The sequence below is a fragment of the Manis pentadactyla genome, chromosome 1, assembly GCF_030020395.1.
Source record: "Manis pentadactyla isolate mManPen7 chromosome 1, mManPen7.hap1, whole genome shotgun sequence".
NCBI classification, from domain to species: Eukaryota; Metazoa; Chordata; class Mammalia; order Pholidota; family Manidae; genus Manis; species Manis pentadactyla.
In genome coordinates, this window is record NC_080019.1 from 234,599,702 (window position 1) to 234,622,922 (window position 23,221).

Below are 23,221 nucleotides of genomic sequence, written 5' to 3' on the forward strand. Positions count from 1 at the left end.
AAACGTGGATGTCCTGCAGTTACATGGCGGGACAAAGGATGCTGTGCCCTGACCTCTCCCAGGGGTCAGAATAAAGACATGGAGTCTGACTGAATAGTTTACTCACCGAGAGTCCTGTTACTCACAAGACACGGGCCTGCCACCAAGGAAGCAGGTCTGATCCCGACTCAGGTCTGAGCTGAGACCAGGTCTCAACTACTTGTCCTGATGGGAAGGAGCAGGCCACTGAGTGGAGGGCTCTGCTCGGGTCCCGGACAGCACGGCTTCGCTCTGCCAACGGCCTGTGAGCACCCTGTACCCCTGCAGGCTGGGGGGAGCGGGTGTCCCGGGCCCTGCAGCAGGATCAGGTGGGCTCGGGAAGAGAAGGGGGAGTTGAACTGCTGTGGTGCCTAGGAAGAGAAGCCATGGAGGCTTTCTCGTAGAGGAACCTGGTGACTCTGAGGTTCCCCACTCCGCAGAGGGTCTAGCTCCCAGTTGCTCACCTGTTCTGGGCCAAGGGGCCTAAAGACAATGGGCATCAAGGGAACCCAACAAGTTATAAAACAAAAAGCAGACTACTCTACCCTCCAATGAGACGTGCAAACATGGATTTGCTCTCGGTGACAGTCCTGGCAGCAGCTGAATGAATGGACATGAGAGGGGCTGTCTGGTCTTTGCTGAGGTTTTATGTAGTAATTCAAAAAGTTAGAAAAGTGCAATCCATTAGATAACATTCTGACATTTATTTATAAGAGAAAATAACTCCTTGTGACTGGGATCATGAACAACGTCCTTGACCCTTTCCGGGGTGAGGCTGTGTGGCAAAGGTAACAGAGTAGCTGACCAAACATTTTTAATGTAAGGGAGCAAATTTCCTTCCCACACTGGTATTTCTGATAGAATAGAATTCTAGTTCTTAACCAAAGTTTCGTAGTTACACTTGCTGTTTTCAACCTATTTCACTCTTAATTCCAGAATGGACAAGCACTGAAGTTTTTAAAATCAATACAGTGAATAGGAAATAAAATTCCCTATACATTCTGAATATTCTCTAAAAATTATAGATGTTCATAAACAACTAATAGTCAGTAGCTAAATAAACACAGTCTAAACAGGCTCCTGAGAACAGAGCTTGCTCCTCGGCCGGCACAAAGCCGTCAGGCGGCTCTGCACCTGGCAGCCAGCACACAGATGCGTTTGAGGTAAAAGCCGCATTTTGTTCTGTTAGGTATTTCCTTATAAATCGCCCCTTACCCAACCCTGAGCCTGGAAGGGCTTCTCTGACCCTGGAAACCAGAGGACAGAGAAACCACCTACCAGCCAGCAGGAGTCCAGTGGGAACCCCCCGCGGGCACAGACCTGGGTGAAGAGGAGAGTCTCTGAGCTCCTGCTGTCCAGGCTGAGCACGAACCGGATGGACTGGAAAAGCTCCTGGACGCTGGAGCGGAACTGCTCTTCCTCCATCCCGCAGGTGGCTCGTGAGTACAGGAGCCTCGACTGCACGATGAACTTGAACAGGTGCTCCAAGGCCTGGGGACGCGGGAGAGAACGGTGGGGAGGTGGGAAAGACGGCCGAGGCCTGACACGGCAGGCGAGGGGGGGGGTGAGGTGACGGCAAGTTCTGCATCAAAGACAGAGGGACAATTCCAACCGTCCAGATAAGCAGTTTTTTTTTTTTAACCTTTTCTTGAAAGTCCAAATGGTCACTGAGTAGCAGCTGTCTTCTTACTGGGAGAATCTTCACATTATTTTAGGAGTGTTTTTTGAGATTTTGGAATTAAAGGATCTTGGACCATTAGGCAAGCAGTTGAATTCAAGAATATATAGGATCAAAAGAAAATCCAGCTTTTCTGCATTTGTTTCTTAGGTCTGGAAATGAGAGTCTCTGAAGGCGATGATACAAGAACCTGTCTTGAATGTACTCCAAGGAAGAGTCTGTCTCCGAGACACAGCAGGGGCGTGACCTGTGCCGGCCTTCTCACCGGGAGCCAAGTCTGGAGGAAACTGCCCCAGAGTGCTCAGAGACTGGAGAACCTGACACCACCGCCCCCATCCTCTCCAGACTAGGACACCCGCTGTGGATGGTTCATGAACAATCCAGAAGAAGCTCCCATGTTCTGGGGGCAGAATCTGACCCTGAGGAGCCCCTGCCTGCTTCCATGCTTATAAGCAGAGTAATGAATTCTCTTCTAAGAGAAAAGATTTAAGATCCAAGACTATGCTTTCTAACCAGAGAATCATGCCATAGATTTCCCAGACACTGGGAGGGCAGAGATAGTGGGGAGAAACTTATCTAAGAATGAAACAAATGGAGCTCAGCTACTCGGAATGTGTAGCAGGAAACAAGTCCCCAGCTGCTTTCCGATGTTCCCCCGTCAGAGGTCTGGCAAAGCCGCAGGAGGACGGCCAGCCTCAGAACGACGCGTCTCCCACGGCTTGTACCAGAACACTTTGAGAAGTGACGGTTAGTGGCCTTGTCGCCACAAATGCTACAGCCTCCATGCCAGAAGCCTTTTAATGCCTGGTCTGTAAAGAACCTGGAAAGTCTGAATGACACACCCCAACTTGAAAAAGGAAAATGTTTTCCTCATCAGCAGTATTTTTTTTTCCAGTTTGAAACATCCACCACAAGAGAGGGACTGAGTGGCTTGAAACATCCACTAGCTTCAGAATCAGGCGACACCAGACAGCAAGTTTGCGAGCGCATCCTGGCCGTGAGGGCTTAGTTCCTTCATTAGACTCTAATATACGGACTGCTTTGTGGGGGAGCACAAGACCGGCGTGGGAGACACCAGCGAGACACAGACGACAGGCCACTTCCCGCCATCCACCTCCACCCGATGCCCCACTCCCACTCCTGTCGGTGGTCATGACCAGCAGCAGCCCAGCCAGGGCTGTGTGATGCCAGCTGCCCCTGACAGACGTGAGTGGAGAAAGAGGATGGAGAGCTGGGTAGAAGGGTGCTCCCAAGCCTGTGTGTGGAGACAACGGAACACTCAGCAGTGAGTGGCTGGAGCAGCTGCTCTGTTCCCTTCACTTAAGCTAACAAACCTGAAAGGAAAGGAGATCCCAGAAGTCGTCATGACCTTTACATTGGCGAGGACAGCCGCGTGCCCGCGGGTCCCTGGCAGGGCTCTGACGCAGCTCGGCAGTGGGAGCGTGCTGTCTGCGGAGCACCTCGGCAGGCGCCACAGTCAGGCCCCCCAAGGATGCCCGCCACAGGCCGCTCACAGGACACAGGGAGCACAACCAAGCAGGGAGCAAAGGACTCCAGGCCCACCTTCTTGGGTGGTACAACTTTCTGGGCAAGGGCATGGCTCTGAAAGTGAGGGAAGAGCTGGGGTATGCGTGGCAAGATGTACTGAATCCAGGGTAAGAGAGGAGAGGAGGCTTCCCGGTCCCCGCCTGACGATGCCAGGGCGAGTGGGGCCAGGTCAGGAGGATGTGCATCTTGCGGAGGGCTAGACGGAGACACACTGGCCAGAACCTGGCGAAGCAGGGGAATGGCCGACCTAAGCTCGTACTGGAGGCACGGGCGCGCGGGGCCTCTCAGCCGGGCGTGAGATGGGAAGGGCTAGAGCTGAGGCCCTCGGGAGAGTGGCCCCACACAGAGCGCCTCCCGCTCCGCTCTGAGGCGGACCTTCTCCCGGGCCGGGCGCCTCCCTCGTGACCCTGCCGTGAGCCCGCGGACCCAGCGCGGCCCCTGCAGCTGGCCTCAGCTCCTCCTTCCTGTCACATCCCACCCTGCTGCACAGCTGAGAGCCTCTGCCGTGTCACATCAGCCCCTCGTGGGCGTGTGGAAACGCAAGCTGTCTCCACTTCGGGCGTTTGAACATGCCGTCTCCTCTGTCTGGATTGCTCCGGAATGCTCAACCCCTAGTGCGTAACACTAGTGTCAGCTCGGACGTCACCCCCTCAGAGCTGCTTCCCCTGAAACCTAGATCTCTCCGGCCAGTCTACCCCAGGATCCCGATGATCTCCTTCGTTGTACTCCTCGAGTTTGTTTTCACTGACCGCGTGTGTCTGCTGTTCCCATGTTTGTGTCTTTCCCCACTTGAGCGGATGTGCTGCGCAGGCCCAGCCCGGAGCTGACAGAATCTGGTGCGCGGCAGGCATCCAGCAGTACTGACTGAGTGAATGGTTTTTGGAGAGGACCGCCCCTCCTGTGATGCCTTCTCCAGTCTCTTTAAACAGTCCATCTGTGGACTGGCATAGAACCTCTTGCCTCTAAGTCAAGTTTTATCCTCTCAGATACCGAGTGAGGAGCTGGACAGGGGCTACGGTTCAGAGAACAGACCCAGGCCTGGCCTCCCATCCCGTCCAGGACCCTGCTCCACACCCGTGTGCATGCTTCCCCTTAGGGCACTGGGGTGTGTTCTTCAGGGGGACCTGGCTTACTCCTGTTGGTGTCTCAGCTACCAAGGACACCGCGTGGTCCGCAAGCATGTGTTGTATGAAGGAGGACAGAAATGAGACTGCAGCCTTAGACTGTCTCAGAATGCGCAGAGAAGTGGCAGGGCAAACACGGACCTGTGGTTTGTCTTGTCTCTTCAGATCTGTTGCTTGGGGTAACAACTGGTTACCATGTGGATAAAAGCAACAAAATCCCAGGCTCAGCAGGACTGAGAGCAGGTGATGGGATATTAAGTGAGGACAGAAAAAAAGCAGAACAAACTTTACTGACATTCTTCTTTTATTGCTAACTAGCCGGGTAGGAACTACATGGTTAAAAAGCAACAATAACCAAGTAACCCCAAAGCAAGAAAAGACAGGCACAGGGAGAGTGAGCACCGACTTGACTTCAGTGTGTCCCAGAGGACACGACAGCTTTCTACTCAGGACACAGGTTTCCCCAGCAAGCTGCTGTCTGAAGGACTGGCAAGCAAGAGGGACTGACATTCTCAGAGGTGGTTCTCTACAGGGAAGCAGCAGCCCTGACAGGAAGCTGTCAGGAAGAGGAGTTGGCTCAGGGAGGGTGGTCCCCGCAAGCTGTTGCTGCCCAGCCGTGCACAGGCCTGCCTTGTCACGGAACCTGCCCAAGCAGGGCTGTGGCTGTGGGGGTCCCTGGCAAGGGTTCCTGCAAAGGCCAAGGTCTTAAAATTATCTTCTCAGCATATCCACATCCAGTGCATACACTCAGCTCTTTTTACTTAACATGGTTCTAAAACACAGTATTTAGTAAACCACGGAGGAAGGGAAGAGTACTAGAAGATCTTCATTCTAATCCATGCTGCTACAACGTGGCCTGGAAAGAGATGTGACACTAGAGCCAGCGGAAGCCAGGTCTGGTGCTGGAGGCAAGACCCAGGCAGGCAGGATGGCCAGGGGCCGTGTGCACACCCTCCCTCCCTCCCGCTTTAGAACAGGAATGAAGGTTGTCTGGGGCAAAATCGAGGTGAGCAAACAGGAATCATGGGGTCCAAGGCATTCCTGAAAGCGGGCAGTGTCCTGAGATGTCTGTCCTGCCAGCCACACCGTGGAGACCCCTCACTAACAGTGACAGGGATGGGCGTGTCATGGACAGCAAGCTCAGTACGTTACCCGCATGGCTTCCTGAATGTGGTCCTGCCGAATCAGTTCCGCGGAGCAGTCCATGTACCACTTCAGACAGCGGATGAGCTCCCTGGGAAAGAGAACAGTTCCAGGGCACGCACGTCAGTCCAAGCGGGGTGTGGCCTGAGATGCCTGCGGCCCTGCACTGGCCACGCGGGAAGCGGTATCCTGCTGCTGAGCTAGCAGGGAGTCCTGGATTTTTGGATCATCTGAGATCAGACAAAACTCCTTGTCCATAAAAAGTTGCCACATTTTAATTCGCAATTACAAGCACACTTTTCCACTCTCCCTGATACATGTTTCTTCTTTGATTACAAGAAAGTTTTCCCCAAATCCTGGACTCTATGTATATTTAGTTTTCTCTGAAGTTGCTATGTCTCCAGAATGCACAACAAGCACTAGTGAACGGCAGACTGCATACAAGTGCGTACCCCATCTGTCCCTCCCTGCTCCAGCTTCATCCCATCTGTTCTGTTTCCTTAGGATCAGTGCCCTGAGTGAAACAGGGTAACAGGGTCAGAAGGCCTGCACGTTTACATGGCAGAGGAGCACGGGGGTCAAGAGTGCAGGCCCTGGCCAGACAGCAGGGTTCACATCTGGGGCCTTTCAGTTTTTAGCTCTATATCCTTGGGCAAGTTCCCGGGTCTCTCTGTGCCTCATTCTTTTCACTTGGCTGAGGAAATGATGCTACATCTCAAAGATATTGCCAATACAAATGAGATGACACAAAGAACGCACACAACACACTGCCTGTTCTCCAAAGTCACATCAAAGTGTCAGAGTTCCAGTGTCTCCTTGCCGCCCTTTATGTTATCAAAAATTCTGCTAACGCAGGAGAAAACGGTGGCTTCTTTTATTGTTCTAATGGTTTTAGAGAACCTGTGAGTGTTTCTCAAGTTTACTATTCATATTATCTCTTTTACTGACCATCTTCTTATTTCTTTGACATTTACTGGGGGGGGGGGCTAGATTGACTGTGCACATGTTTCTTGTGGCAACAAGCAGGATTTATTTGTAGCAGCTTTGCCATCACTTCTCAGAGGGAAAAGTATGAAACTATGTAACATACTATGGTGTGTTACTGTCACTGAAAGCTCACAGGGAGCCTCAGACTCAATGGTAAAAGACAGAAAGCCACTCCTCCAACCTCAGGAACAAGGCTCGGATGCCTGCTTGCCACTTCTGCTCAACATAGTAGTGGGGAGAAAAAGCAATAAAAGGCTTCCAAATTGGAAATGAAGACATAAAATTATCTTTGCAGCTAATACAACCTTGTACATAGAGTCCACAAAAAACTTTAAGAATGAGTGAGTTCAGCAAAGTTACAGGATATAAAATCAACACACAAAATTGGTTGCATTTCTATGCATTAACCTGAACAATCCAAAAAGGAAATTAAGAAAACAATCCATTTCCAGTAGCATCAAAAAAGAATAAAATACTTAGGAATAAACTTAACCAAAGAGGTGAAAGACTTGTACTTGGAAAACTATCTAAAATGTTGCTGAAAGAAATTAAAGAAAATACTAATAAATGGAAAGAACTGTGTTCATGGATTGGAAGACTTAATTCCATTAAATGTCAATACTACCTAGAATGACCTACATATTCAATGCAATTTTCATCAGAATCCCAGCAACATTTTTTGCAGAAATAGAAAAATCCAACCTAAAGTTCATATGGAATCTCAAGGGACTCCAAATAGCCAAAGCAAAAGAAGAACAATGTTAGAGGACTCACACTTTCTGATTTTAAAACTTAACCACAAAGCTACAATAATCAAAACAGTGTGGTAGCAGCATAAAGACAGTCATATACATCAACAGAACAAAATAGCACAGAAATAAACCCTCGTATATATGGTTGGATGATTTCCAACAAGGGTGCCAAAGCAAACCTTCTCAGTGACTTACACTGGGAAACCTGAGCACCCACGTGCAAAAGAATGAAGATGGACTCCTATGTTACACAATAAACAAAGATTAATTCAAAATACATAAAGATGGAATCAAAGACCTAAATGTAAGACCTAAAAATATAAAACTCAGATAAAAACATGGGGAAAGCTTCATGATACTGGATTTAGCAGTGATTTTTTTTTTTTGGATATAACATTGAAAGCACAGGAAGCAAAAGAAATAATAAATATATCAAAACTGAAAACAGTTCCATCAAAGGACACAATCGACAGAATGGAAGGCAATGGGAGAAACTATTTGCAAATCATATACCTGAAAAGGGGTTAATATCTTTAATAGCCAGGATATATAAAGAAGTCCTACAATTCAACAACAAAAAACAAACTGATTCAAAAATGGGCAAAGGACTTGAATAGATATTTCTCCAAAGAAGATACACAAACAGTTAATAAGCACATGGAGAGACACTCAAACTCAACATCACTAATCATTAGGGAAATGCAAGTCAAAACCATAACAAGATACCATTTCACATCCCTTAGAAAGGCTAAAAAACCCCAAATACAAAAAAACAGAAAGTAACGAGTATTGATGAGGATGTGGAAAAAGGGAACACTTGTGCAAAGTTGGCATGAATGTATATTGGTACAACCACTATGGAAAACAGTATGGGGATTTCTGAAAAAATTAAAAATATTATTATTATATGATATATTATTATTATATGATATGGCCATTCCACTTTGGGGCATATACACAAAACAACTGAAAGCAGGGTTTTGAAGAGATATTTATACACCCATGTTCACACTATTATTCACAATAGCTACAATGTGGAAGCAAGCCTACTATTCATTGATGGATGAATGGACAAACAAAATGTGTACATACATACAAGGGAACACCATTCAGCCTTTAAAAGGAAGGAAATTCTGACACATGCTGTGTGGAAGGACACTAAGGACATTATACAGTAAGAGAAGGAAACCAGTCACAAAAAGACAAATACTGTATGATTCAATTTACACCAGGGACCTAGAATAGGCAAATTCAAAGAGACAGAAAGTATAGGGTGGTCGCTCAGGGGCCAGGGGAAGAGGGGAATGGAGTCAGTGTTTAATGGGCACAGAGTTTCCAGGAGTAAAGGGGCTCTGGAGATGGGTGGTGGTGATCGTCATACAACAGTGTGAGTGTACTTAGCACCACTGCGCTGTACACTTAAAAATGGTTAAAATGATAAGCTTATGTTATGTGTATTTTACCACAATGATGGTTGCCCCTTCTCAGGCTTTTTACTGAAATGAAGAAACTTTTTTCTGGCCTTCCTATTCAAACACAAGTCCTAACCATGATGTCAGATGGAACTTACTTATATGCCAGGGCTCCAGCAAAGTGCTTCTGGATGTATGTGTCCATTACAGGCCGGAAGTGGAAATACTTGATGTCTCTGAGCAGGTTGATGATGAACACCTGGGAGAGACAGAGGGAACGGGTTCGCTGGGGGCCTCAGACCTGTTCCCAGCAGAAAACAGAGCTCTTGTTTCTTCAAGGAAGTGCAAACTGCCAGTGTTTTCTCTAGTGCTCCCCCTGGGCAATAAGATTTCCCTTCTGTCTGCATGTCTGTCCTGTCTATCCTATTCCTTCCACCCCCACCCTCCAACCCAGACTGGGGGCTTACCTGCTTGTGCCAGTGTCACTCTGAGCCTCTCTGCACAGTAATGTTGGGCGGTTCACTGTGAACCAGGGGAAGGCAAAACAATACCTGTGTAGGTCGCAGAGATGCCAACGCATCTCAAAAAACTTGGAAAAGAAAGAAAAAAGACTATCTTCTGAGCCACATCAGCCTAGGAAAGGCTGTGCCCTTCAGAAATGGGCCTGGCTGGTGAGGGAAGCGAGGAAGATGAAAGCCAGAGGGGCAAACTATGCAAGTGCCACCGTAACTCTCGCCCCCGCCCCTCATCTTCAACAGGCTCTTGAAAACACAGCACCCCTGTGGGACTCAGTGCATTAAGCAAAGTGCACTGAACATTCAAACCAGTGTCCAGTCTCTCTAAGCAACCTTCTGAGATTCTGGTTCTCAAACAACCACGTAGAGAGAGTGAGTGTGTGATGCTCAGACCAGCTTTTCCTGGAGGTTATCCCGTGTTTGTAGGCTAAGCACAGGCCAGCCTGTCTGACTGCCTGTGAGTCCCCGGGTGTTTGCTGGTGTAGGTCAGTGTCCAGGGCTAGGCAGCTCTGCAAGAGCAAGGAGGTCGAGGCCTGGCCGGAGCAGGCATGATGCCCCAGACTGGGTTTTGTGGGGATCTGCCCGGAGGCTGGTTGGCGGCCCTCCTCTGGCGATGCTCCTCAGTCCCTTTTCTACGGGACTGCACCCTGTGCTGACTCACTCTAATAAATCGCTTCCCTTGGATTTAAAAATATGTGACAGGAATAATTAATAAAGATGCAAAGTCAGGAGGGGTGAGACTTACCAAGGACTGGAACACCAGCAGGCCATATTTCTCCGTGTTGTCATCCAGAATCACAAAGAGTGTGTCTAAGATGTCCTGCAGAAACTGTAAGAGCAGGGTGGTCGGGGGCTCAGGGTTTAGGGTCCCGTACACACAGGCAAACTTCCACACACCAGAGGACTTCCCTCCCAAGAAGCCTGACCACCCCTAGGAAGCAACCTAGTGTCCCCCCTCCACCTAGCTAAGGGGTTGGCAAGGTGGGCCTGGGTTTGCTTATGGCCTACAGGCTCCTCTCCTGGGTAAGTGCTGAACTCCTAAGGCAAGAGCAATTACCCCAAAACCTGGGACATCCATGTACAAGAGCAATTTTGAAACAAAGACAATCTAAGTGATTCTGACACCAAACTCATTTTGAGAAAAAAGGGCTCACCTTCCCAGGACCCCAAAGACTTGGGTTGCCCCTTACTCTGCTGTGGCCTGACTCTACAGAGGGCTGTGGATGACAGGATGCCAAGCTAGGCCGCATCTGCAGAAACTATTTTCTAGTCAAGAAATTGGTATCCCAGACCAGAGAATCAGCTGAGGGGGACTGTCAGTGAGGGTAAAAGATCTGGAAACACTGAGTTTTTCACTTGAGCATGTTCCTTTCTCTTTCTAAGATGCAAAAACTGAGGAAGCGAATAATTAACACTCTTGGATGCCGGCAGTCTTTAAAAATAAATCTAACATTCTGTTGGTCAAAAGCAGTTTAAAACAATGTTCAATTTATTTCAAACAATATAAAGCAGAAGGTGTGGCTGGGGTGTTGATGGGCAGGACTGACCACGTGTGGATGGTCACTGGACTGGGTACACACAGGGCTCTTTATACTATGCAGTCCACTGCCATGTATGTTTGAAATCCTCCGACTGAAAGTAAGGAAGTATTTAAAACACTAATATATTCTCCTCACACTCTCTCCTGGCTGGCTTGAGATAAGTTACTGACACTAAAAGCAGATACAGGCACATCTTCTTTTACTGTGCTCTGCAGATACTGTTTTTTTTTTTTTCACAAATTAAAGGTTGGTGGTAGCCCTGTGTGGGCAAGTCTACCAACAGCACTTTTCCAACAGCATTTGCTCACTTTGTGTCTCTGTCACGTACATTTCAAACCTTTTCATCATTATATTTGTCTGGTGATCTGTGGCTAGTGATCTTTGTCACCATTTCAATTGTTCTGGGCACCTTGAACTGTGCCTACATGAGACACTGAACTTAATAAATGCTGTGTGTTCTGACAGCACCACGATGGCCGTTCCCCGTCTCTGCCCCTCCTCAGGCCTCCCTACTGCCCGAGACACGATGCTGAAATTGGGCCAGCTAATAGTCCTCGAAGCGTCCGAGTGAAAGGAAGGGTCACATGTCCCTCACTGTAAATCAAAAGCTAGAAATGATTAAGTGTAGCGGGGAAGGCATGTTGAAAGCCGAGAGGGGCCAAAAGCTGGGCCTCCTGCAGCAGGCAGCCAAGTTGTGGACGCAAAGGAAAGGCTGGTTCTTGAAGGAAATTCAAAGTGCTGCTCAGTGAACATACAAATGCTAAGAAAGTGAATCGGCCTAGTTGTTGCCAAGGGGAAAGCTCTAGTGGTCTGGACAGAAGATCAAACCAGCCACAACATTCCCGTAAGCCAAAGCCTCCTGCAGAGCAAGGCCCTCACTTCTCATTTCTGGGAAGGCTGAGGGAGGCAGGGAAGCTGCAGCAAGGTACCCGGAAACTAGCTAAGATCATTCGTGAAGATGGCTGCACTAAACAACAGATTCACAATGTAGACAAACAGCCTTCCACTGGAAGAAGATGCCATCTGGGTCCTTCCTGTCTACAGAGAAGTCAATGCCTGGATGCAAAGCCTCAAAGGACAGACAGACCCTCTTGTGAGGGGCAAGTGCAGCTGATGACTTTAAGCTGGAGCCCCTGCTCACTGACCCTTCCGGGAATCCCAGGGCCCTTAAGAATTATGCCAAGGGCCCTATTATCTGCCTGTGCCCTTCATATGGAACAACAAAGCCTGGATGACAGCACAGTTGTTTACACCATGGTTCGCTGAATATGTTAAACCCACCGTTGAGAACTACACTCAGAAAAAAGTTTCCTTTCAGAACACAACTGCTCACCAACAATGCACCTGGTCACCCAGGAGCTGTGATGGAGATGGGCAAGATTAATGTCTTCCTGCCCTCTAACACAACACCCATCCTGTAGCCCACAGATCAAGGAGTCATTTCAACTTTCAAGTCTTATTCTTTCAGAACTATGTTTTGTAAGGCTATTGGTACCATAAACAGTGATTCCTCTGATGGATCTGGGCAAAGTAAATTGAAAACCTTCTTGAAAGGATTCACCATTCTGAATGCCATTGAGAACATAATTCATGGGGAGAGGTCAAATATCAACATTAACAGGAGTTTGCAAGAAGCAGATTCCAGCCCTCAGGGATGACTCTGAGGGGTTCAGGACTTCAGTGCAGGAAGTCACTGCAGATGTGGTGGAAACAGCAAGAAAACTAGAAGTGGAGCCTGAGACTGGGGCTGAATGGCTGCATCTCATGAGAAAAACTGAATGGACGAGGAGCTGCTGCCTGTGGGTGAGCAAGGAAAGTGGCTTCTTGAGATGGAAACTACTCCTGGTGACAGTCCTGTCAAGACTGATGAAATGACAACAAATGACTTAGAATATTCCATAAACTTAGCTGAGAAAGCAGCAGCAGGGCCTGAGAGGATGGATTCCAATTTTGAAAGAAGTTCTACTGTGGGTAAAATGCTATCGAACAGCATCTCATGCTCCGGAGAAATCGCTCATGAAAGGAGCCCATCGATGCCGCAAACTTCATGTTGTCTTATTTTAAGAAACTGTCCCAGCCACCTGGCCACCAGCGACCGCCACCCTGAGCAGTTGGCAGCCATCAGCAGGAGGTAGGACCCTCCACAGGCCAAAAGATTACAACTCGCTGAAAGCTCAGATAATGGTTAGCATTTTTTAGCAACAAAGAATTTTTTAATTAAGGTATGTACATTGTTTTTTAGACATAATGCTAAAAGTATGAACATAACTTTTATATGCACAAGGAAACCAAAAGACTCATTGACTCATTTGACTCACTTTATTGAAGTATTTGCTTTACTGCAATGGTCTGGATTGAAACCCACAATATCTCCTAGGTAGGCCTGTATGCTGGTAGAATGTTCTCTTGTCAAGAATATGACAACAGCCTTATAATGATCACAGACTTTTTTCAATACCTTGTCCATTGACTGGCTGATATTTTTAAATATGTTTAGAAGGAAAAAATGCACTGAGTATAAATCTGTTTCAAAAACTAGTATTAGCTTGTTTGTCAAGAATTCCTTTTAAAATTTATGATACCCTGATCAATTGATTAAAACAGAATTCATACAGAAGTTCATAACAGTACACAGAGGTACCCAGACTTGAGAAATGCTCCTCACTGGGTGTGCGTTACTGCTCACGGAAGTGAGGTGAGCGCACAGGTGGTGCGTTGGCCTCGACACCTGCAGCAACAGAGCTAAGACAGCTTACTGACAGACAGGCTGCCCTCCTGACGCTCAGTCTCTGGCCCTCATTCCTTTGCACCTGCTGATCACTGAAAGCGCCCCCACTGTCTCAGCCGCGTGCGGTCCATTGTGTGAATCCATCTGCTGGGCTTTCACCACCAGAAGTGCCTGGACGAGCTCCTGAGCTAAAGGCAAACTCTCGGCAGAAGGCAGAGAATCCCCACAGAAGACTACCGGGCATGAGGGGCGGCGCTGTCAGCTGCTCAGGCCACGAGAGGGGATGTCACAAAGGTACCGGAGGAAGCACGGGAAGTGGGGTCAGGAAAGGTTCTCAGTATGGCCTCTAGGTGAGACACGGGGCCGATCAGCAGCCACAATTCATGGAGCGTGTGTACAGCTCTTCTCCATAAGCAAGGGAGCAGAGTAAGGCAGACGTCAGGCCACACACAAGGAAGCAAGTGAGACAGCCCCAGGACGGCGGGGATCAGCGGGGCGCAGGCAGCACAAGGTGCTGGGGCTGCTGAGTGGGTGCTTGTACCCCACCCTCTAATCCCATGCTTTCTGGAGGAAAAGCAAGTCAGAAAGTAGGGTTTATAACTTACTATAGTTTGTAAAAGGTAATAAACCCAATGTGATACCTACTGTTAGAAAACTAACCAAAACAAAAAGGAAACCAAAAACTCCATTCCTACTCATCTGATTACGTATCTCACGAAGTGGTCACTGGAAGGGGTGGAGGGGCAGTCAGGCCCAGAGCCCCGCCTCCTGCCCCGCGGCCCGTGGGAACTGCGGGAAGCCGTACCTTCACGATCTCCTCTCCGCTGACATGCCGCAGCCGCCCCAGGACATCCACGATGCGGTCGGGAAAGGCCTTCCACTTCAGCAGCGCGAGGAGGTCCACTAGGAAGCAAGCCCGGAGACGTGAGCCGAGGACAAGCCGAGCCAGACTCTCCCGGCCAAGGGGGTGGCCTTGGAGGGACAGGAAGAGCTGCCAGCCTGCCTGGCACTGAGGTCAAGGCCAAAACTCTCCTGTGGGCCCCGGGCGTGCACCCTGCAGCTGCTCACTCCCAGAGCCTCCCAGACCTCCACGGGGAAGGAGAATCCCTCGCCAGGAGGATCCCAAAGCGGAACCTCTGCCCCGTGAACAAGCACCAGCAGCATGGAGCCGGCAGGACGCGGGGCGGCACCTACCGTTCTGGGTGAGCTTGGTGGAGGACAGCTGCGTGGAGATGAAGAAAGACTCCTTGGCGCTGCGCTGGAAGATGAGGCTGGAGGGGATGTTCGGGCAGCCGCTGTAGTCCTCCTTGCAGCAGGGCAGGCCCAGGTACAGGGCGTGGTTGTTGAACGTGCTGTTCTCATCGCACTACGGGCGAAAGCAGAGAGCACAGGCTGCCTCCTGGCCCCGCCACGTGTGGGAGGCAGGTCTTGGGGGATCCATGGGCTAACCTGTGCTCTCATCTTCCTGGGGCTGGGCCTTGGGCCTCAGGTCCTCTTAGGAGAGTGCACCTCCCCAGGATGGCTCACATGCTTTTTCAAGAGAGCACGGTGGGGCAAGTGGCCTCCCGCTGCTGTGCCATGACAGCTGACAGAACCGTGGCCTCAGAGAGCAGGTCTGCACGGGGCCCAGCCAAGGCCGCAGCGGCACAGAGGGGTTGGCGGTAGATTTCCATCACTGGTGGGGTGGAGGTGGGTAACAAGGGGCCTGCTGGCATCCCTTCGGGGGGGAAGGCAACTGTATTCAGAAGACTAAAGCCCGCCCTTAGCTGACCTGCCATCACCCACAAGCACACTGCCCCGGGGCCGGCGGCTCACCCAGTGAAAACCGCCGACCTGAGAACATGGGAGCTGGCCCGGGGAGCGAGGGCTGCAGTGGGGAGGGCCGGCCGGCCGTACCTTGTACACGTAGAGCTCGTGGGTGTCATCGGAGAGAGTGGTGCCGTCATCCCGCATCAGGGGAGAGAATGCGAAGCCGAAGAGCTTCTTCTCCCCTTTGTCCTTTGCTGCAATCAGAGCCAAGCATGGGCTGCTTTTGCCCCCTTAGCTTTTTAACAGGGATTCCCCATGTCACGATCACCTACGCTCTTGATTTCTTTTGTCTTATCTTCATTAACTTGGCAGCAGCCTGACTGGTAGGATGGCATGAAATGTACTGGACTGAGTTCCATTTATACGCGACAGCATTCAGGCCACTGGGACCCAAACAGAAGCTAAACTCCTGGTCTGGATAACCAGGTGCTCTTTAAGAAGCAGTTTCATACTTATAAAAGAAACACGTAAAGGGGAATGACCCTGGCAATTATCCGGGACCAGCCCAGACATTAGGAAGGGCTGACACTGGACCTCACGTCCAGAGAATAGTGCCTGATGACTTCCCGTTAACTCACAACTCCTCATTTCCTGGCCCCAACGAGAGCCCTCTTCATTCTGCTCTGTAGGGAGGAGTTGCATCCCCCAGGGAACATGGAGAGCAGCCCCACTCACTGGAGCAGTGTCTGAACTCGAAGCGCAGGTGAGAGCCCCGGAACCGGTCAATGGGGACAGGCAGCTTGACCATCTCCCCCCAGCGAGGACTGTTGCTGTGGTAGAGGACGAAGGAGTGGTAGGAACTACGATTCGGCTCTCCCGAACCCAAGCTGATGCAATCCTGCAAAAGGAAAGCAAAAGAAGGTGTCATCTTCCTGCAGGGAGTCCCTGGCTTTTTCTGTGCCACTAGGACATCCCACTTTCTCCTTTGCACAGGTCTCACCTTCCCACTAGGCCAAATCAAGAAGATGAGAAAACTCGCTTGACTTAAATTCACTCCTTTTGGGAACAGCTATGAGATGGTGTCAGGACTCAGAAGTCCCAGTGCTCCTTGCTTTCCTTGGGGCGGAAGTAACCACACACACTACTCAACAGGTGGAGGGCAGGGGGCGGGAGGGACGGGGCACAGCGCGGTGCATCCTCACCAAGAAAGGGAACGACGAATTCCATGGGGAAGTGAACTGTCCATGGCACTTTACCAGAGCAGAAATGTAATTAAATTATAATGTAGGGAGTTTGTTTTCTAATCTTTCTCAGCCCAAAGTTGCATTTTAGATCACCCTTGGCTGACTTCCCTGGACATAAACAAGGTCCTTTTTTCCTGTCATCTAGAGTTAGCCATTATAATAGGAACAATCTTTCTGGTATTATTCTTCTAACATATTGTGCTATTTCTCTTGCTGGAACTGTTGAAAGAAAATAGAGAGAGTGGATTTAACCAGACCTCAGTTCCCAATATTGCCATGGAGATGCAGTGCCATCTTCCTAGAGGACAGGAAGCTTCGGGCAATATAATTGGGAGCAGTTCTCTCTCTGAACAGGGCCGGTGTGAGCTGGTGTGAGCTGGTGTGAGCAGAGGACAGTTCTGCTGAGCTCAGCATTAACCGTGCAAACAATGGACATGCCTTACTTAGTCCTTGAGGTGGGTTTTTTTAAAAAAAGGACACACAAATCATGTCTCTAGTACCATTCACCATTTCTTTCCAGCTTTGGGGAATTATTTTGATTTTACCTTGTCCTCCTGTACAATGTGGTGACCACTCCTGCTCTGCCTACCTCACCGGGCTGTTGCCAACACACAGAAGGGAGGTCTGCAAAGGTCGGATCTGCCTCTGCCAAGTGCTGTGTGACTGCCGCTTTGTGACTTGCCAGGGGCATCCGCATATGACCGAGGGAGGGCACTCACTGAGGGGGGGTCCCTGCTGCACTGGCTGGGAGCCGTCCTGCAGGGCCTGAGCCCTGCTCTTCCTTGTCACATAACCTGGTACAAGCGAGGGAGTGGCTGAGTCCCTCCCTCGACCAAAGAACAAACAGTATGTTCTGTGTTAGTTCAAGGAACAAAGAGAGAAGGGTCTGATAACAACAAAAGTAGGCAGCTTGGTGGTATGGCAGGAGAAGTGACACGGAGGAAAGACCCGGAGGGACTAAGGTGGAGCAGGAAGGATTCGGGTCGGATACCAGGAAGACTGTCTGGAAAGGCTGTGTGACACTGGAAGTCATTATCAGAGCACATTACAGGGTCTCCCTGAAGAAAGGAGAAGGCAGAGGAGAATGCCCAGGGGGCGATTGAACTCAGCCCTGGCTGTGAGAATGGGTCTCTGGACAAAGTCCACAGAAGCACTAGAATTATTCCAGGATTTGACTCCACTCCAAACTGACCCACAAGCCTTACCTTCAAGACTTCTCCGTCTGCATAAAGCACATACATGGTCACTTCGATGTTCTTTTGCACACTCTTCCCCCCTCTCTCGAAATCCCCCTTCTCCAGGGTTAGGTACAGGTCGTTGCGGATATCGCCTGCAGGGAAAGAAACGCCACTTAGTGACCATGGAAGCCGCGGCGCCCATCTGCGTGCGGGGCCAGGCTGGTGTCTGGCTGCTCGGGGCTCAGTGGGCACTCAGGGCATTCCAGGCATGTTAAAAACAATGGGCATCCAGCCATCCCAGGGCAGCAGTGCGCAGGCAGGCCAGTCACGTGCTCTCCGGGTCTGAAATCCAAAGGCATTCGCTGCAGCTCGTCCAGGATGGGAGAGCAGGGCAGAGATTCCCCTCAGGTAACAGGTGGCTGCTCCGTCCTAAGCCTCCCAAGGAGGACAGAGTTCACGATCAACAGGAATAACCCTTACTCGAATCATGTCTAGGCCCTAAGTGCTAACGCCTCCTCCATTCCCTCACATAGAAAGGCTAGTCTCCTTTTTCCTGATACAGGCTTCCTTTTACAACCCGCAGCCCTTCTGAGTCTAGCTAGGGGATACCCTTCTTCCTTCCTTCTGGGGTCCGCTCCAAATCCGTTCCCTGGCGCGCCGGGCGGGGGTCCCTGGACTTCGGCCAGTTTTCCTCCTGCTGCGTGTGGAGCACAGGCGCCGGGTGGGGGGGGTGGGCAGCCCGCTCCTGCTGCTTCCCTGGCATCTGACTCCCACCCACTTCGCCCCTACCTGCTGCTGCGATGGGCAGAAGCTCAGGCGGCAAGCCCCACGCCGCCTCTGCAGGGGCCGGAGACCGCCTGTTCGCGAGTCACGCGCTTACTCAGGCTGCTCTTGGCTCCTAAATCGGCACCACGGCCGCTTCTGTTCACACAATCTAAAGGACTTCTGACTTTCCAAACAACACAGTAAAGGTTACAGGACAAGGGCATCTTTAAAGAAAAAAAAAAAACCCAGGTAAGGCCAAGGTGAAGATGTGTCTGCAGCCTGAGGAAACAGACTGAGGTAACAGAACAACTGCAGACATTCTTTCTCCAACCTTTCTTCGAAAACCTGGCAGAGCTCACTCAATTCATTACCTGGAGCCACAGTGAACGACAGCTTTGTTTTAGCTTAGCATCTGAGCTTTCCGCTTTGGTCAGATACACGGCCACGTCCTCTGTACTTACTTCCTCTCTCACCGCCGAAGTCTCTGGGTGGAACAGTGATAGGCTGGGCCTGGCACAGGCTGTGGGCTTCTACGGTCTCATGGCCACACCTGTATTCCTCAGGGTGCCCTCTGATCCCAGGAGTGCAATCATGGCTATCTGGTCACATAATGGGGCTCTCAAAATACTTTGGCTCAAGAAACTCAGCCTATGAGAAGCAATTAATTATTCTCTGACAGACCAGAGATTTCCTCTGCTGTGTGAAAGCCATCCGCAAACAAAGAGCCCCGTGGGATGGGAAGAGGAAAACGTCTTCTGAAAATCACACACAAATGCAGCTGCCGGGGAGGCGGGGCGGCCTGGGCAGTGTCCATCCTTGCAGACTACAGACTCCCCTCCTGGGTTGAGCAGAGCCTCTACTCTGAAGTCTGATGAGTCTGGAACTTTGATCTGTCTCCTTTGAAGGTCCCTGCCTGGGCCCCACTAGCATGCCATCAAAAGAGCACTCAGATGGGGGCGGGGAGGGAGGCAGGGGGAGAAGAGAGACTCACATTCCTCGGTTTGCTACTGCAGGACGGACCCTGAATAACATCAGTCCTGAAAGTGAAACTCATAATTAACTGGGAACTTTACTATTATGGGATAAACCAGAGCTGGTTACACCTTAAACTTTTAACAAGTCAAACAGACATCTCAGGACCCTCTTCTGATAAGAGCCTTTTGGTTAAACATTTGCTTTTAAATGCCCTTAAGTATTTAATTTTAATGTCTACTCTAAAGGATAGGTACTTTGTTTAAACACTACCCTGGCTTAAACCAGTGCTCTCTGGGAGTTATTCTCAAGGTAATCCATTCTTAAAGGCAGGTGTTGGTTCTCAGCAGTAGTATTCTAGTTTGTATAAACATTTTTTATTTCTGTGGCTCTATACAAAAATTAACCATGGTACAACAAACATGTCCTTCAAATGAAGCATTTCAAACTTTTCCTAGCAATATACGATACAGAATCACAGTACAGACTGGGCATGGTCTTAGAGGCTGATACAGACAGAATTTGGTCATGCTGGGTTTATAAAATGCCTGGGCAGCTCCCCCAAGGCATTTTAAACCAAAATGCTAACTTCAAATGGAAGGATTGAGCTAGAAATCCCTAGTTTGCAACAGAATGCCTCTGGTGACCACCTCGCAGAGCAAATCCATCCATACAAGGAACAGTACTCTCTGTGCTACAGACCCTCTGTGCCTCAGACTGACGCTGCCTGATTTCATCTGTTCTTCAGCCGCCCTTGCTAGACAGACCTGCACAGACTGCGCATGCCAGAGTAGGTCTGGGCTGCCTCATGGACTACACTTTTGCAAGTTACAGCCTCAATTATGAGACGGCACTTTGTAAGAGCGAACATCACTGGGCGTTCTCAGAAATTCTTGAGGGGTCATTTATACTGAGCTCTCCCCTAACTCTTCTGGAACTGGGAGAAAAACCTAAGGGGAAGCACAGGTTCAGGGCTCCAGGGATCTAACGGCTCAGGCCTGCCCTGCAGGGAGCCTCCCAAGGTGCCCTGCCCTCACTGTCCCTGTCATGTGCTGCGTGTTCACAAAGCTTACCAGGAGAATTTCGCCTTTGCGTTACGGCACTGTTTCCAGGAGGCTCCTATAAACTTGAGTACCAACTGCCAAGAAATATGACCAGGAGAGAGACGAGGACAGACACAGTGCAGTGAGGATGAAAGAGAGGCCTGAGCAGGGGTTTCTGGGGTAGTTTGCTGGCCACTGCCAGGTTGGCTGTATGTGAATCACCTAGGGGGCTTCTTGGAACTGGGTTTCTTGCCTCCATCCTTTGAGATGGCAGGGGGTCTTGTGTAAATACATTTTTAAAATAACACCAGGTTATTCTGATGGTGTTCAGAGTTTGACATGTGGGGGTGTGCTGGGAAACCCTGGTGAAGTCCAGCTGGGTGTGAGGGGGCTTTTCCAAGGGGTGTGGGAGCAGGTGTAGTTGAGGGTAGCCCTGCCTCCCTTTGATAGGTGTCCTCTGCTTTCCGAGGCCAGAAGACCATCTAGAAGCATCTGAGTACCCAGTGCTTCCTTGACATGCAACAGTTTCCTGAATGGAAAGATGAATGCATGATGTTGTCCTGGGAAGAGGGCCTCCAAATAAATCATCTTTGTCCCCCTCACAGTTTCCTGATAGCCGATGTCAACTGTGGGAACAGATGCATGTTGGGAAACTAGGGACTTAAGAGTACGCAGAGGTTGGCAAACTTCTAGGCTTTGTGGGTCACGTAAGTCTCACATAAGTAACATGTTCTGTGTTTTAACAAGCCCTTTAAAATGTAAAAAAAGCATTCTTAGCTGGTAGTCCAAAAACAGGCTGCTTGCTGGGTTTGGCCTGTGGCTTGGAGTGTGTATGTCAAGAACAGTGTCACTGCAACTACACATCAAACACCCAGGTTCCTATAAGGCTAAAGAAACAGCTGCTGGGAAGAAGTAATGAACCTGAGACCCTCAGTCATCAGAGACTGGCCAGAGCCTCCCGGAGTGGAGGTCTAGGGAAACAGTGCTGCTCAGCTACCAGAGGTCTTCGGGAGCCAGGGGCACTGTGAGAGAACTGCACCTGGCAGTGGTGGAGACATCCCCACCCCAGGGGCCAGTCTGACCATCTGAGGCCTGCCTCCCACTATGTCTCCGGAGGGTCGGGGCCCCTGTGTTTGGTTTCTTCTGAGAGCAGACTCGCAGAGGGCTCAGACTCTCTGAGGTTCAGCTCAGGCACCAGAGTATCTCTTAGCACGGGAATCTCTTGCCAGATGCTTCATCTTTCCTTGGAGGTCAGGGGCCACAAGGCCCCAGCCTGTGTGACTCCATCCCAGGAGAAACGGTCCAGGACAGCCAGCATGGGCTCGGGCACTCAGTCTTGTTTGGGTCCTTTATCACACCTGTTCCTTCTGTACAAATCATTCCCACCATATATTAGGAGGCTTTGGGTTTAAGGATAGTATGTTCAATACTATATTATTACACCTTGTCTACTTCTAGATAGGATTAGGAGGGGCTTCTGTGGCTAATACCTTCTTTCCCTTAAGACCATGTAAAACCAGAACTAGCTCTCCCAGCAGACGCTGCTGCCTGCTTGGGATGGCACGAATTCTCTCAGCAGAAGAGGCATGAAGTCTCCTCACAGCACCACGGAAACGTGGCAACATTAACAACCATTCAACTTGGACAGTTTTAGGCACATGACCAATATGTTCTATTTTGTAGTATCTGTGGCCGAGACCACTGACAAAAACAAAACCAGAGGATGACGACAACTCTGGAAGGAAGTCTTAGGGTAACTGGGAAGATGGCTTATTTTTCCAATCATGTCTCCAGTACCACACTTGTACCGGTTTCTACTGTTACAAGGTCGGGGATATTCTCTGCCCAGGATGACAGGACTGGGCACCGTGTGGCACACTGTGTATGGTTATCCCTCTCGGGTTAGGGATGTGATGATCTTGTAGCCTGTTGTGGGACCAGGTGTGACCCTTCCTAGACCACCCCTGAGAGATGTGCCAAAGCTTCATCTGACGTTCAGACCGACCACAGGCCTACGACCTCCCTGTGGGGAGCACTCTCACCGCGCCCCTCAGGATACTTTCCAAATCATGCCTCTGGCAGAGCTGAAAAGAGAAGCTTTCTGCCTTTCTGATTCTTTGTGGCTTGGGATAAGCACCAGTCATTTCCTCTTCAATGGAAGTAGCCGATCTCTCATAAAACTCTCTGCCTGTAGCTTACACCTAGAGCTTGCTAAGGTTTTCTAAACATTCCAAAAATGTCCTTAGCTTCCTCAGATCTTAATGAATACCCAATACACAGTCTTCTAGGCTGTGTCTTCTAGCCTGTCTTGTCAGTCACCCCAAAAGGTGAGGCTGATGGATTGACAATGTACGTGACACCCCACCCCAGCATCGCAGCATTCCATGAAACAAATGAAGATGGAAACAAAGCAGGCAGAAGGCAGACAGGATGCACAAAAGCAGGAACTTACACCCAACTGTCTTCATCTCTGCACCAGAAAGAAAGGGGCGAGAATGAGGGGGCAGCACAGAAAGAAACAAGAACAGTTAAGACAAACAGGACGAGAGAACAACATCATCGCAGGTAGGTGATGGAACATGCACTTTTTATCAGGGACCAAAGCACAGGACAGAGTGTATTTCTGAGCACGAGGGCAAGAGTCAGAGGGTCCCCTGGGGGATGCCAGGCCTGCATAGCTGCCTTCTGCCAGGCATGTTCAGGGCAGCCCAGAGAGGTGCAGGGCTCAGCCAGGTCTGACGCACAGGGATGAAGCACCCTACGGCAGAGTGCGCTCTAGGACGTGGTTCCCAGAGGCGGTCCCAAACCAGCAGCACCACCATGC

The 23,221-nt window shown here is 49.9% G+C and overlaps 1 protein-coding gene across 7 annotated transcripts in view; it reads right to left on the bottom strand.

The window, feature by feature from the left end:
- The window catches only part of DOCK3 (dedicator of cytokinesis 3), a 347,773-nt gene that overhangs the window by 59,501 nt on the left and 265,051 nt on the right, over positions 1 to 23,221 (bottom strand). For all 7 annotated transcript variants that reach the window (XM_057487070.1, XM_057487065.1, XM_057487062.1 and 4 more), the window contains exons 15-23: positions 17,645 to 17,769; positions 15,931 to 16,093; positions 15,343 to 15,449; positions 14,641 to 14,812; positions 14,252 to 14,349; positions 9,923 to 10,006; positions 8,821 to 8,921; positions 5,521 to 5,602; positions 1,339 to 1,509 (exon numbers count right to left, since the gene is read on the bottom strand). In XM_057487070.1, coding sequence (XP_057343053.1) covers positions 1,339 to 1,509; positions 5,521 to 5,602; positions 8,821 to 8,921; positions 9,923 to 10,006; positions 14,252 to 14,349; positions 14,641 to 14,812; positions 15,343 to 15,449; positions 15,931 to 16,093; positions 17,645 to 17,769 — 1,103 coding nt within the window. The remainder of the gene's footprint in view (positions 1 to 1,338; positions 1,510 to 5,520; positions 5,603 to 8,820; positions 8,922 to 9,922; positions 10,007 to 14,251; positions 14,350 to 14,640; positions 14,813 to 15,342; positions 15,450 to 15,930; positions 16,094 to 17,644; positions 17,770 to 23,221) is intronic.